Source organism: Chaetura pelagica, unplaced genomic scaffold, assembly GCF_000747805.2.
Source record: "Chaetura pelagica isolate M959 unplaced genomic scaffold, ChaPel_1.0 scaffold117, whole genome shotgun sequence".
NCBI lineage: Eukaryota > Metazoa > Chordata > Aves > Apodiformes > Apodidae > Chaetura > Chaetura pelagica.
Window position 1 is genome coordinate 7870911 of NW_009954185.1, and position 12148 is coordinate 7883058.

General features: G+C 42.2%; 1 protein-coding gene across 1 annotated transcript in view; it reads right to left on the reverse strand.

Annotated features, from left to right (window-relative positions):
- MANSC1 (MANSC domain containing 1) overlaps positions 1-7420 on the reverse strand; it is a 40450-nt gene extending 33030 nt beyond the window's left edge. Inside the window, exon 1 of the mRNA XM_010003026.1 lies at positions 7261-7420. Coding sequence (XP_010001328.1) covers positions 7261-7420 — 160 coding nt within the window. The remainder of the gene's footprint in view (positions 1-7260) is intronic.
- Between the last annotated feature and the right edge of the window lie 4728 nt (positions 7421-12148).

The following is a 12148-nucleotide window of genomic DNA, read 5'->3' on the forward strand; positions in this document are numbered from 1 at the left end:
GCCCGCGGGCTGAGCTGCTGGGGTTGGGGGGGGGTGAAGGTGGAGCTGCAGGCAAGGGGAGTCTCGTTCAAATGCACTCGTTCAAATGCATCCCCGCCACACCGAACCGCTGGACGTGTCTCCTGCGAGCAGCATCACTGTGCGTTTCTCCAGCACCTGCCTCCTTCGGCTGCTTCCTGCCATCCGGGTGTCTGCTTTTAACACCGGGTTTCTTGGTTTTTAAGCTGTTAACGTGGGTACGGTGCTGCCTGCAGAGAGGCAGACAATGTGGTGGCTTTGTAACCCCCACCTGATAAAACCAGCAGACTCCTTTCTTACCAAACACCTTCTCAGGTCACTTTTTTTCCTGATGATTGTTAGGTGATCTCTTTCTAGAAAATTCAAAGTCCACTGGAGATGACAGATGTTAGCTCTGTAACTACCCTTGGAAAATGATATTTCAGTATCATGAGTTTCTGACTTATTTTCTTGTTTGATTTGTGAATGGCTAGCTCTTGGTGTGCTATTTCAAACATACATTTTCTGCAATGCAGCATCTCTTACCTCCTATTTTTTAAGCACTTTCAAATGTTTGTCTTTGTATGGTTTTTTATATGTCATTGCTAATGATTCTCTTAAATACGGGCTAGAGCTTGATTGATCCGTGCATTAGATAAGGAATATATGTAGATGGATGGCCCCCAAAATGCTATGATTAAGAGCAGACAGCTTTATTGTTCTTTTAAACCATGGTCTGAAATTTATAGCATGCAGCAAGAACACTGTTTAATTCTTTCAATGTTTTCAGTTTTCCAAATCTGGCTTTACAGTGTTCTTGTGCTAGTATAGCTCCCTGAGGTTATATTGGTGGATCGTTAAATATCCTCAGCTAACCTCTGTTCCCAGCAGCTTGGCACAATATAACTAATACATCAGCTGGCAGTAGCTTAGATTTGATGGCTATACAGTTGGCCATGGAAAGCCAGCTTCCATAATCCTATTTAATTTGCTATTATTTTATGGGTATAGGAACCACCATATTAGGTCTCTTGGGGCCCCAGCTGAGGCCAGTAGCAGGGAACTGTCCACTTACAAAGTCTGTGGCTTTGCTTACTGCAAGAGGATTTAACTACAGTCACAGTGGAAGACTGAGAACTAGGACATCAAAACTAAAATATAGCATTGTGTGGAGGAGCTGGAGGAACAGGCTTGGTGGCAAAATAGGTGCTATAGTATTTAACTTTCCAGGGAAGAGAAGTCTGATGTCCTTGTCATGGGAATAGGCTCTAGAACACAGTAGTAGTGTCTGTAATGTCCACCTTTAGTTACCCTGAAGTCAACTGCGACTGTTGGAACTTGTTTTGTCATCTGATCCTGTGTGGCTTACAGCTCAGTGCCTTATTTAGGGCTTCTGAATCAATTATCAAAGGGTATGCTGACTAGGGATAGGCATGTCAGTAGAAATTAGGCTGCCCTAATATGGTTCCCATTGATTTAGCCAAGGTCATGCAGGAAGCCTACAGTGAACCCAGAAATTAAATCCAGAATCCCAAGGTCCTCTGCCCTACCTTAACTACAGCTTCATCTTCCTGTCTCTCAGTAGCGTTGACAAAGATTTTTCTGTTTACTGAAGCTAATCAGAATTTTCATGATGTGGCTGTAATCAAAGAAGTAGGCTTACAAAAGAGATTTCCTACAATTTCTTGGGGTGAAATGCTTTGGCTTTTTTTATAATCTTTAAAGATAAAATATGGTTCAGACCGCTCATCTAGTTTCCATTAATAAATTACATTTGAACAAACTTTGAAGAATGTTTTTGGACAACAGAATTTTAGGCAAAGAAAAATGAACCAATGTCAGGTAAGTTCAGTGGAAAACTTTTTTTTCTTTCTTAAGGAAATCAGTTTTGTTCAGTGTTTCACCAGCTCTCCATCTGCTCAAACTGTGGTAAACAGACAAACAAGCCAGTCTGCTAGATGTGTGAGAGGCCAGAGCTTCTAGCTCTTACTGAGGCCTGTGCCACAATCTAATAGCAGAAGGCTCCATCAGTAGCTCCTGACCAGTTGGTTTAGCTGGCAAAGAAAATACACAAATGGCTCATAGGGTCAGGATTGCTTCTGTAATCCTAGGGACTGATGAAGTAGTATGTTTGTCACTTTGAAGACATTATACTCAAGACTGGATGATACAGCTCTAAACCTGTGAAATGGAAATAGTGCTTGGAAATGGTTACAGATCTTGGTAAGTTGGGAGTGACCCAGGAAAAGGTTGGTCCAATAATGACAGAAAATTTAATGTACCAGTGGAGTTACTGGGAATAATGCAATAAGCCAAATGGAAAATGACTCTGCTGTAATGTGATTTCCACTGATGGATGCCTAAATAATGATACTCCTTGTATCTTTAATTATTCTCAACACCTGTGTCCAATCAATGGTAACAGCTTTTGGGAGCTGCTGGAAGAGAAGCAGCTTATGCCTAAAACCCAGAGACTCATTTAGACATGTAAATATGTGAATGTGGTCAATGGGACAGAATCTAGTTGGAGGTCTGTGACTTGTGGAGTCCCTCAGGGGCCGGTACTGGGACCGGTGCTGTTCAGTATTTTTTTCAATGACCTGGATGAGGGAACAGAGTGTGCCCTCAGCAACTTTGCTGATGACACCAAACTGGGAGGAGTGGCTGACACACCAGAGGGCTGTGCTGCCATTCAGCGAAACCTGGACAGGCTGGAGAGTTGCGCAGGCAGAAACTTGATGAAATTCAACAAGGGCAAGTGCAGAGTCTTGCATCTGGGGGAGAACAACCCCATGGACCAGTACAGGTTGGGGGCTGACCTGCTGGAGAGCAGGGTAGGAGAAAGAGACCTGGGGGTCCTGGTGGACAGGAGGATGCCCATGAGCCAGCAATGTGCCCTTGTGCCCAAGAAGGCCAATGGCATCCTGGGGTGCATTAGAAAGGGTGTGGTTAGTAGGTCAAGAGAGGTTCTCCTCCCCCTCTATTCTGCCTTGGTGAGGCTGCATCTAGAATATTGTGTCCAGTTCTGGGCCCCTCAGTTCCGGAAGGACGGGGAACTGCTTGAAAGAGCCCAGTGCAGAGCCACAAAGATGATGGAGTGGAACATCTCCCTGATGAGGAGAGGCTGAGGGAGCTGGGTCTCTTCAGCTTGGAGAAGAGGAGACTGAGAGGTGACCTCATCAGTGTTTACAAATATGTTAACGGTGAGTGTCAGGAGGACAGAGCCAGGCTTTTTTTTTCTCTGATGTCTAGAGATAGGACAAGGGGCAATGGGTGCAAACTGGAGCATAGGAGGTTCCATGTAAACATCAGAAAAAAACTCTTTCCTGTGAGAGTGACAGAGCCCTGGGACAGGCTACCCAGAGAGGCTATGGAGTCTCCTTCTCTGGAGACATTCAAAACCCGCCTGGACACATTCCTGTGTGATGTGCTCTGGGTGACCCTGCTCTGGCAGGGGGGTTGGACTGGATGATCTTTCGAGGTCCCTTCCAAACCCTAAGATTCTGTGATTCTGTGAATGTGCATATATGCTTATGCACAGAAAACGTTTTTATCATGATGCATAATTTAAAAGCAGGTGTGCTACTGGTTTTGCAGAGATGAAGTCTCAAGTTTCATCTTTATGTAACTGTAGTATAGAGTGGGGAGGCTGAATGGGGAACACTGAGATTTCCAGTAGCTACCTGTGTAAAATGGAATAGCATTCTCTACAGAATTAAAGAGTTGGAGCTTATGCAACAGGTTTCTTCAGAGCTAATACAAATGCAATGTTTGTAGGAAGCTCTCTGCTTCGTGTTACAGCTTTCCTTGAACCTTCTCGTATGGTGAGCTTTTTGTACCCTACTTGAAAATAAAAATTCTTCCCTATGAACTTAAACTAAACTTAATTAATAAGCAAGTTCTTTCATGGTGTTCCCTCAGTTACCATGACAAGACCTAGATTAGCTGTCTTTTCAGGTATGATTTCAATGAAATTTAATCAGTCCAGCTTCCCTTAGCATTTTTCTGTGTCTTATTATGCTAACCCTTGACTGTACATGATCTTTCCATTTGCTTTAGTCATAAATGGTGTGCAATAGCTCTTTTAGTACCGTCTGTTTGTTCTGAATTAATGTGGATTTTGCATTCTTGGGTCAAAGCCCACAAGTTAATGACTTTTGCAAAATTGGTAATTTGGGAAAGTGAGCTATTTACATTAATAATGAAGCTGTCTCTGCCATGTTTATTATTTTGCCAAATAATTTTCTGGAGTTCTGAGTGCAAAAATATCAGTTGTTGTGCAAACATCAGCTTCAGGTCCAGAATTCATGCATTTAGCACCAGACAACAGGTAAGAAGAGCAAGTGCTGGATATGGCCTTTACCTGTCTGGAGTGTTTGTTTGGCTTTTTTATAGATGGCATTTTGAATTTTCCTTGCAGCATTGGATTTATGTGACTAGCCATTAACTTGTAAGGAATGTGATGGCTGTCTCTAGGCCTTTGGCTTAGTGCCAACAGTGAATTTGCAGACCAGTTCAAGGACAATCTTCCTGTGTGTGTTTACTGCATTATCTTTCAAATTCTTTAACACTTACCTCTGGTGTTGTATGAAGTCAACCAGAAAAAGTTAAATTGAGTTGCCCATTATTTTATTTGCTGAAGAGATCCTGTAGGTACACAAGAAGGTCAAGATTCTCATTGAAGCTGTTGATGAATTGCATTGCATACATTGTGGTTTTTCTGTCTCCTGCCTGCCTCCTCCCACTGCATACGTGCCACTCTTTTATCCTCTTCTATTTCCAGCACACCTGAATTCACCTCGTCTTGCTGGAACACTGAGGAACTCTGTTCATTGTTATGTCCTTCCCCTTTCTCTGCCGTGTGTCAGGGGCTCTGTCTGCATTCTTCCATGGCCCATTTCCTTCTTACTGTAAGCCCTATTAACTTTCCATGGCAGAGACACTGTGTCCCAGGGTTTTCTTCTGCCGTGGGAAAACAGTTGTTTATCCATTGACCATTACAGCAGTGACAATCACAGCTTATGGGCTGCAAGCCAGATATAAAGGGCACAACGTAAAGCCCATTTTTCTTGTTTATCTGATTCTCCACTAAAATTAATAGACTTGAGAGTCAACACTCAAAAGTTGTTATACTTCAGGCAAAGGGAGGTTGGAACCATTGGGGATGTAGGCACAGGTAGATTTTGTTTGGCTGTGAAATTGGTTTAAGGATTTCTTACCTCTGGTTTAATATTTATTCCCTTTCAATCAGTCTTAGTTCTTGATGAAACCATGTTATGAAAACATTTTGGCAAAATGTCTTAATTTAAGAAATACACCATAAAGAAAATATGCCAAATGACTATGCCGTATGTGAAATCTTGCTTTGTTTGTCTTATGCAATCCTGCCCTTCATGTTTTCCTCAGACTAGAAAAATCTCTTGGCCAGGATGGTGCATTTACCAGAAAGATCGGTTTCTGGTTCTTTAAGCATTATTGTACAGCACAATAACATTATTTATTATTCAGTGTAAAGAGTATTATTGCCTGATGAATACCAGGTGGCTACACATGACCTATACTTGCAGGAGCATCCTACAGTCTGTGGACATCTAACTTGCCACCTAACACATCTGCAAGTACCTGCCATGGCAATCAAGTAGTAGGTGACAGGTCTGCACAGAGCTATGTTGGCTGAATATTATATTGGGGAATCACTGTGCCCATGTCCTGTTACCTGCCTGTAACCATAGCCCAGTAATGGCTTGGCAAGCTGTACTTTTTCAGTGCCCTGGCTTGCTGCCTACCTAGCTACCATGAACTAACAGCCTCTGCATGATGTGTCAGATTGATAAGCCTAAACACAAGAGATCCAGTTCTTCCCAGCTACCCAGATATGCATAGGTCCAGCACTGCTGACAGTCAGTCCTGCTGTGCATGGTCATAAATGAGAGGAGAATCGGGCTTAGAGGTTGCCACCAATAGAATCAGGCTTAGAGGTTGCCAAGGATGTGCCCAAGCTGTGGGAGTTTCTAGGCTGGGAACCGTCAGACACAGTGACATGAGTCAGCTGGGGTGGATTGCAGATGTGTACCTTGGTAATGGCAAGTCTGAGATGCCCTTATGCTTTAGTAGCTAAGGCTCCTCAAGGAAGATGAGCATCTGTAGGGCTGTTTGTGTGTTAAATGCATTGATTTGCCTTAATTTCCAGTGTTCTCACATGGAGCTTCTCCCAATGGTTTTGTTGGTGTTATTTTGTAACAACAGTTTTACACTTGCAAAAGAGCTAGATTCTGCTATTCTAGCTGTATAGTCCTGTTTGCTTTGCAGGATTTTGGTACCTTGGACCTTAATCCATTTACATTTAAACAATGAATGCAAATGTTACTGGCCCAGAGACATCTCGCAAGAAATCATGAGGTTGGCTTAAAAAATCAAGAGATTTTTACACAAAATGTGAAATTTGCGATTCTTTGACCTCTGTTTTTTGATGTGGTATTATGTGCACTCAGAAGCTCTTTCCTGTGACATGGAAGATAGGAAACCTCTGTTAGTTTCCTGGATCATAGAATGGTTTGTGTTGGAAGGGACCTTAAAGTTCATATACTTTAAATGCCCCTGCATGGGCAGGGACACCTCCCACTAGACCACATTGCTCAAAGCTCTGTCCAGCCTGCATCCACAACTTCTCTGGGCAACCTGTGCCAGTGTGTCACTACCCTCACACTAAATAATTTCTTCCTAAAGTCTAATCTAAATCTCCCCTCTTCCAGATTAAAACCATTAGCCCTCATCCTGTCACCCTTTTAAAAAGTCCCTCCCCAGCTTTCCTGTAGGCCCTTCAGGTACTGGAAGGCCACTATGAGGTCTCCTCAGAGTTTTCTCTTCTCCAGGCCAAACCACCCCAACTCTCTCAGCCTTTCTGTATAGGAGAGCTGCTCCTGCCCTCTGATCCTCTTTGTGGCCCTCCTCTGAACGTGTTTCAAGAGCAATATGTCCTTCCTGTGTTGAGGGCCGCAGAACTGGATATAGTACTCCTTGTGGGGTCACATGAGTGCAGAGTAGAGGGGCAGAATCACCTCCTTGGCCCTAAAGGTCGTACTTCTTTTGATGCAGCCAGGGACACGGTTGGCTTTCTGGGTTTCAAGCGGACATTGCTGACTCATCTTGAGCTTTTTGTTCACCAGCATCCCCAGGTCCTTCTCCTCACGGCTGTCTTAATCCATTTTCTGCCCAACCTGTATTTGTGCTTGAGATTGCCCTTGCTCAGGTGCAGGACCTTACATTTAGCGTTGTTGAACTTCATGAGGTTGGCATGGGCCCCGCTGTCAAATCTGTCAAGGTCCCTCTGGATGGCATCCTTTCCAGCCAGCCAGTCAACCACACCACATGGCTTGGTGTCATCAGCAAACTTGCTGAGGGTTGACTCTGTCCTGCTGTCCATGTTGCTAACAAAGATGCCAAACAGCACCAGTCCCAACCCCTGAGGAATGCTACTTGTCACTGGTCTCTAACTGGACATCAAGCCATTGGTCATTACTCTCTGAGTGTAACCATCCAGTCAATGCCTTATCCACCAAATGGTTCATACATCAACTCCATACCCTTCCACTTTTGAGACCAGGATGTCATATGGGACAGTGTCAAACACTTTAGGTGACATAATTTGCTCTTCCCTTGTCTACTGACGCTGTGACCCCATCACAAAAGGCCACCAAATCTGTCAGGCATGATTTGCCCTTGATGAAGCCATGTTGGTTGACACCAACCACCTCCCCATTTTCCATGTGCCTTAGCGGAGTCTTCAGGAGGATCTGGTCCATGATCTTGCCAGGCACAGAGGTGAAACTGACTGGCCTGTAGTTCCCTGGATCTTCTTTCCTTCCCTTTTTGAAAATGGGGGTTATATTTCCTCTTTTCCGGTCAGTGGGAACTTCACCAGACTGCCTTCACTTTTCAAATATGATGGAAAGCAATGTTGCAACTTCATCTGCCAGCTCCCTTAGGAGCTGCAGGTGGATCTTGTCAGATCCCATGAACTTGTGCACTTTCAGGTTCTTTAGATGGTCTCGAATCTGAATGTGGATGAACTCAAATGTGGATGAACAAGTTAGTTCATGTCTTTAAAATCAGAATATGGCATTTAACTTTTTCCCTTTTACAGTACCATCATAGTTACTTGATTTCTCTACCGTAAGAAATGTATAAAGCTCAGATGTAATTCCATTTTAATGCAATATGAACATCCGTCAGTTCTCATACCAACCAGCCAGAAAGAATATACTTATGCAAACAAAAAGGGAACAGCAAACTGCATTGTGTGATGGAGATGTTTTGTGAGCTGTCCTTATAGGGGCTGATGTACAAGGGTCCATATCTGAATCCGATTCCATGCTTTTGGTGGCTGAAGTCCTTCTACCAGTTAGAAAAGTAAATAGTCCACTGCTTAAACTCACTCCCTTGACGACCACTCAGGTGTAGAAAGTAACACCTGTAGACAAGTGTTTGAGAGGAGTTAGGGCCAGTGGGTTTGTGTGCTTTTAAAGGCTTTTTGAAATGGATCTGTCTGCTGTTTTGTGTATGTATGATGCAAAATACCTTCTAGTATTGACTCAGCCTTAAATACTGCTAGGCAAAGAAATTATAAATAAAAAGATGAAATAATAAGTAATTGCAAACAATATAAAGTTTGCCACATGCATTTGACTTAATTTCAGTGAGATTTTAATTTAATAGGTCCTCATGTGCCTCAAATAGGAAATAAAAGTGGAGATCTGTCATTAAGGAAAACTTGTTTTTGCTATCTAACCAACAGCATTTCTCTCACAAGGCTTTTATCAAACCATTGGAGAGGTGTTATTAGAGATGCAAAAAATGGTTTAGAAGAAGAATTCTTCAGCTACCTAATAGGTTTTGTCGGGTCTCTTGCAAATTACTGCATAGTTGCTTCCGTACGATAAAGTACTACAAAACTGAGGCAACTTGCTTTTTGAAAGCAGGCTCAGGAAATAAAAGGAAAAAAAAGATTAAAAGTGTATTCTGGACATGAGAAATCACTGTTGACTGAATTAGATTATAATGACATCAAAGATTAAAGAATTAGAAAATTATGTGAATCAGCCAAACCCAACAGCCAGTCATTCTCATTTCATGTTGATATTCGTCTTTCATAGGTGAAGATTTTAATGAAAGAAAGGAAAATGCTTGAACATTGAACTGAATTGGATTAAGCACACATTGTTTTTCATTCTTATGCCATCTTTATTAAATTAAGACTTTTCTTTTGTTGAGTACAGTAGGGGTTCATACACTATACTGAGGGGAACTATTGTATTGTCCCATCACTGCTGCTTCAGAAGTGAAGCAAGGTGCACTGTGCCTTTTTAGCTAGAGATTCTGTGACCTTGGATAAGTCATATCATATTTTTGTCTGCATTTTCTGCTGGAGGCATGTGGATGTATTTTTTCCCTACCAGAATTTTTAATGTACAACAAAGAAATTCTCTTGGATAAAAGGTGACATCTACCATCTGTATTTTCATAGTCGAACTAGGAATTATGTCTCTGAAATTAAATTAAGCATCTAGGTATTAAAGATGAGCACATAATAACGCTAGTATGTAGGAATGTGTTTGTCCCTTCATTTGGAGGGAGCAATGGACAGAGGATTAATAACCTGAAGCACCCAGCATCTCATCACTTTGAGTCTGTTCAGAGTTTCAGTAACACCTTGGAGAACCAGGAAAGCAAGAGAAAAGGGCTGAAATACTTATGGTCCTGTATACCAATTTTTTACAGGCTCTTACAAAAGAAATAAACCTTTCATGTCATGTGTTAGTCCTGTAATGTGTTGCAGGTTCAGAAGCAAGAGAAGTGCTTTGCTGTGTGTGTGTATGCAGACAAGACAACATGGCAGAGGAAATGTTCCATCGTTACAACATTTCAGCCAAATTGTGCTATAGGCTTAGGAAAGCATCTGTGAGGGGAGTGAAGAGGTACTGAGGAACTTCAGGAAGGAAACATATTAGGGGGTTGAAAGTGTGTAGAGGGCAGTGGCTGAGATAGTAAAAGATAAAAAGTAATAGGGAAAGCTCTGGAGAAACAGCTGAGGAGGAATTTGTGTCACTAAATGCCAAAATCCGTCTTTAATTTAAAAAGGTTCAAGCTGATTTCATATGCTTTTACCCACCCACCATTTATAGTGCATGTGAAATGACATCAGATCACCATTTGGGATACAGGCAATAGTGCTGAATTAGCCCTTCAACATCTTCACTGCATTCATAATGAATTCATCTAAACCAAGAAGATGAAAAAAATGTGAAGCAAGTGAGATGAGAATCATGTTCAGAAGACACATAGTGACTACATATGCAGCAGTTAATATTTTGTAGTACACTGGATGCTTTGTGGTGTCCTGTTTACACAAGGCAATCATAAACCCAGGTTAATCCAGTTACCAGTGTGTTTACTGTTGATGAGGGTTATCAAGGTGGCACAGAACAGCCACAGGCATTGCTAATACTGGATTGCTGTATGTATATATGGCTGAAGTGCACATTAATAATGATTGATGTCAGTGTTATTATTAGATCACAGTTTCTATCAGAAAGTGTGTCTTCTTCAATGATTTTTTTGCAATACTGGGAAAACTCATGGTGATATGACTGGCTGATCCCCTTTTATACTCCAAGTTAGGTGTGCTATAATTTCTAATTCTGAAGAGCAGTAATGGAAACAGAATAGAACCGACTGCAGTTTGTCTAAAACTGCAGTTCAGCAGACAGAGGGAATGACTGTGAGGGCATAGGTACCTTGCAAAATACTCGTTTTGCTTAGGGCAGCTATAATATGAAGGGATTCTCTTTAAGGCAAAATGCTTTACTGCCTGATCTTAGACAAGTAATAGCTGACTAAACAGGCTGTATAGCTTCATGTATAGAGGGTAAACAATGTTCCTTGAAATTCTGATACAAAAATGCGCTGCTCTCTTTTTCATATGTAACTTTAATTTTTTAATGGCTTCGTATTATGCTATTGGCCTTCTTGCAATTTAACCACACAATATATGCAGATACACATGCATGTGTAGACAGATTTTTCCTAACGATTTTCCTGGAAGGGATTGAAACTAAGGTGTAGAATTGCGTTTGGAGTAGTGTCAGACATTCTCTGAAATGCACTTACTATATAGGTAGAGGAACATGTTCACAGTGAAGGGTTTGAGAACTACCTCAACACAGGTTTCTAATAGATTCCTTCTTATCTCCTGTCTTCTGATCCTGTTTCAATCAGCAGAGCTCACTGAGGCTGTGCATTTAGCAACAGACTATATTACAACTCTGTAGCGTCACACAAAGTGATACGGTTGTTCTAGAAATCAGTGGATCTAAGAGTAACTTTGAACTTAATCAAGTCCTTGAGGGTGATTTCAAAAGACAATGACCTGTCACTACAGCAAGGTTCTTTTCTGCTTTGTTATGTTTTGTACACTGTTGTGTCACCTCTGTGAAAGTGAATGGAAATCAGACCCAGTGTGAGTACTTTCTGTTGAAGATTAAATGAGCTCCTTTTTTTGTCAGAGGATGTAGGGAGGCAATTAGGAAAGCTAAGGCCTCCTTGGAACTTAACCTTGCAAGTCAGGTTAAGGATAATAGAAAGGGCTTTTTCAAGTACATAGCTAGCAAAACTAGCAATAGAGGCAATATTGGCCCATTGAGGAATGAGGTGGGAGCCCTGGTGACAGAGGATATAAAGAAGGCAGAGGTGCTGAATGCCTTCTTTGCCTCTGTCTTCACTCCTGCAGGGTCTCCCTATGAGCCCCAGATTCATATAGCCCCAGAAGAGGTCAAGATAGAGGAAGAGTTTGACATGGTAGATGAAGATTGGGTTAGGGATCAGTTGAGTAATCTGGACATCCATAAATCAATGGGTCCAGATGGAATGCACCCAAGGGTGCTGAGGGAGCTGGCGGAGGTCATTGCTAGGCCACTCTCCATCATCTTCAGTAAATCATGGGCAACAGGTGAGGTGCCTGAGGACTGGAGGATAGCAAATGTCACTCCAGTCTACAAGAAGGGCAAGAAGGAGGACCCGGGTAACTATAGACCGGTCAGCCTCACCTCCATCCCTGGAAAGGTGATGGAACAACTTGTTCTTGTCACTATCTCCA